The 2,500-nt window shown below is 43.5% G+C and overlaps 1 protein-coding gene across 1 annotated transcript in view; it reads right to left on the minus strand.

Moving 5' to 3' along the window:
- Window positions 1–2,354: 2,354 nt before the first annotated feature.
- LOC143289512 (thyroxine 5-deiodinase-like) overlaps window positions 2,355–2,500 on the minus strand; it is a 7,620-nt gene continuing 7,474 nt past the window's right edge. The window contains exon 3 of the mRNA XM_076598505.1: window positions 2,355–2,500. This exon is cut by the window's right edge and continues 169 nt beyond it. Within this exon, the coding sequence (XP_076454620.1) occupies window positions 2,432–2,500 (69 nt within the window). The 3' untranslated portion in view covers window positions 2,355–2,431.

Genomic DNA, 2,500 nt, shown 5'->3' on the forward strand with positions numbered 1-2,500 from the left:
TTCGCCAGAAAACTGCAAGCAAGTTTTGCTTTAGTGGGGCCTGCAGCACATGTTTGAAAGTTCACACCCATAGCCTGAATCGTCAAACAGAAAGAAAGAAAGAAAGAAGAAAGAAAGAAATAAGGAAAGAAATTCGAAACGAACAAACAAGCAAGCAATCAGAAAAAAACACACACACGAAAGAATGAAGGGGGGGGGGGGAAGAAGGAAAGAAGAAAGAATGATAGGGAAAGAAAGAGGAGAAGGAAGGGAAGGGAGGAATGAACAAGAACAAAAGAGGGAAAGAAAGAAAGAAAGAAAGACTGGGAAAGCAGGACACCATGTGAAAAAAAACAACAACAAAAAAAAACATCTGGAGATCAGCGTGAACATGTATTACGAGTTGTCAGTGTAGTCTGCAAAAGCGTGGATGATACTTACTTACTTCCTTACTTACAAGGCTGTAAATGGCAATGATCATGAGGGTTAAAGAACTGACATTTATAACCAAATAATGTGTTGCAATATCAGAAAGGTGTTGCCAGCATCGCCTTAATAACTTCCCTTGTTCATATTTTGCAGGTTTTGTTCATTTGCGTCATTGTATGTTCTGCAACTCTCTCTCTCTCTCTCTCTCTCTCTCTCTCTCTCTCTGTGTGTGTGTGTGTGTGTGTGTGTGTGTGTGTGTGTCTGTGTCTGTGTGTGTGTCTGTGTCTGTGTCTGTGTCTCTGTGTATGTGAGAGAGAGAGAGAGGGAGAGAGAGAGTTTTCGTGCGTGTGTGTGTGTCTCTGTGTGTACGTGTGTTACGTGTGTGTGCATACGTGCGTGTGTCTGTGTGCATGCGTAAGTGTGTACGTATGTCTGTGCGTGGGTGCATACGTGTGTATGTAAAAACAAAACCAAAACAAACAACAACCAAAAATTCACGGACGAATCAAAAGAGGGGGAACTGTGAGAAAAAGACAGGAGCAAAGGGGGGGGGGGAGGGAGGGGGGGGCGGGGGAGTGGGGGGGGGAGGGACTATCTTTCTCAAAAGGCGGACACATTATTCTGAAAGACTGCACACCACAAGTAAAATATTTAGTTTGATAGTTTGATATTAATTATTTGCTACCTGTTTCTTCTTGTTCTTCTTCTTGTTCTGCGTTCGTGGGCTGCAACTCCCACGTTCACTCGTATGCACACACGAGTGGGCCTTTACGTGTATGACCGTTTTTACCCCGCCATGTAGGCAGCCATACTCCGTTTTCGGGGGGGTGCATGCTGGGTATGTTCTTGTTTCCATAACCCACCGAACGCTGACATGGATTACAGGATCTTTAACGTGCGTATTTGATCTTCTGCATGCATATACACACGAAGGGGGTTCAGGCACTAGCAGGTCTGCACATATGTTGACCTGGGAGATCGTAAAAATCTCCACCCTTTACACACCAGGCGCCGTTACCGTGATTCGAACCCGGGACCCTCAGATTTGACAGTCCAACGCTTTAACCACTCGGCTATTGCGCCCGTCTACCTGTTTCAATATTGCTTAATAGTTCTGCTGGCCACATTATTCCGAAAGACTGCACACCGCAGGTAAAACTGACCTGTTTCTTTTTGAAAGCGCATCATATAAACACAGTTACTGTTATTAACTACTCGCTACCTGTTTCAACATTGCTTGATCGTTCTGCTGGTCAGTCTCGGTACTGCGCAGTATCAGATACAGCAGGTCACATTCTCTCCCTTCCCTTTTCTCCCATGAAAAGTTATACCCCTTTGCCGAGCTCACCAACGAGGGTTTTGGACGAAAACGCTGAAATATGTAATAACAGAAGGAAGTGAGAGGAAACTTCACAGAAGGTAATTACTAGACTTTCCGAAGATGATCATGGGAAAAAGACTTTTGCTTGGTAAAAAAAAAAAAAAAAAAAAAAAAAAAAAAATATATATATATATATATATATATATAGAGAGAGAGAGAGAGAGAGAGAGAGAGAGGTACACACACACACACACACACACACAGAGGCACGCACATACACACTCACACACACACACACACACACACACACACGCACATTCACACAGACACAAACAACACACACACACCGAGACACAGGCCCAGACGCGCACACACACACACACACACACACACACACACACACACACACACACACGGAAACGAAAAACCGAGAAAAGACCGAAGGAAAACTATAGACTCCTCCACCATCACCACTACTAAGTAACACTATCCCCCACCACCCCAGATAAAAACAAAAACAAAAAAACACAAAAAAAAAACAACAGGATATGGGGAGAAACAGAAAACAAAAGAAAGACAGATTCAGACAAACAAAAGATAGAGCGATAATCACAAAACAGACACAGAAAAAAAAAGAAAAAAAAAACCAACAGAGAACGAGAAAACCGAAAAAGCTCCAAAACAGCGAATGGACTGGTGAACCTAACCCTGTTTGAACCTCTGAAGCCATTTCTCCACCTCATCCACTCTAAAGCCCGCTGGTCCTCTCTC

The sequence above is a fragment of the Babylonia areolata genome, chromosome 14 (genome assembly GCF_041734735.1).
Source record: "Babylonia areolata isolate BAREFJ2019XMU chromosome 14, ASM4173473v1, whole genome shotgun sequence".
NCBI lineage: Eukaryota > Metazoa > Mollusca > Gastropoda > Neogastropoda > Buccinidae > Babylonia > Babylonia areolata.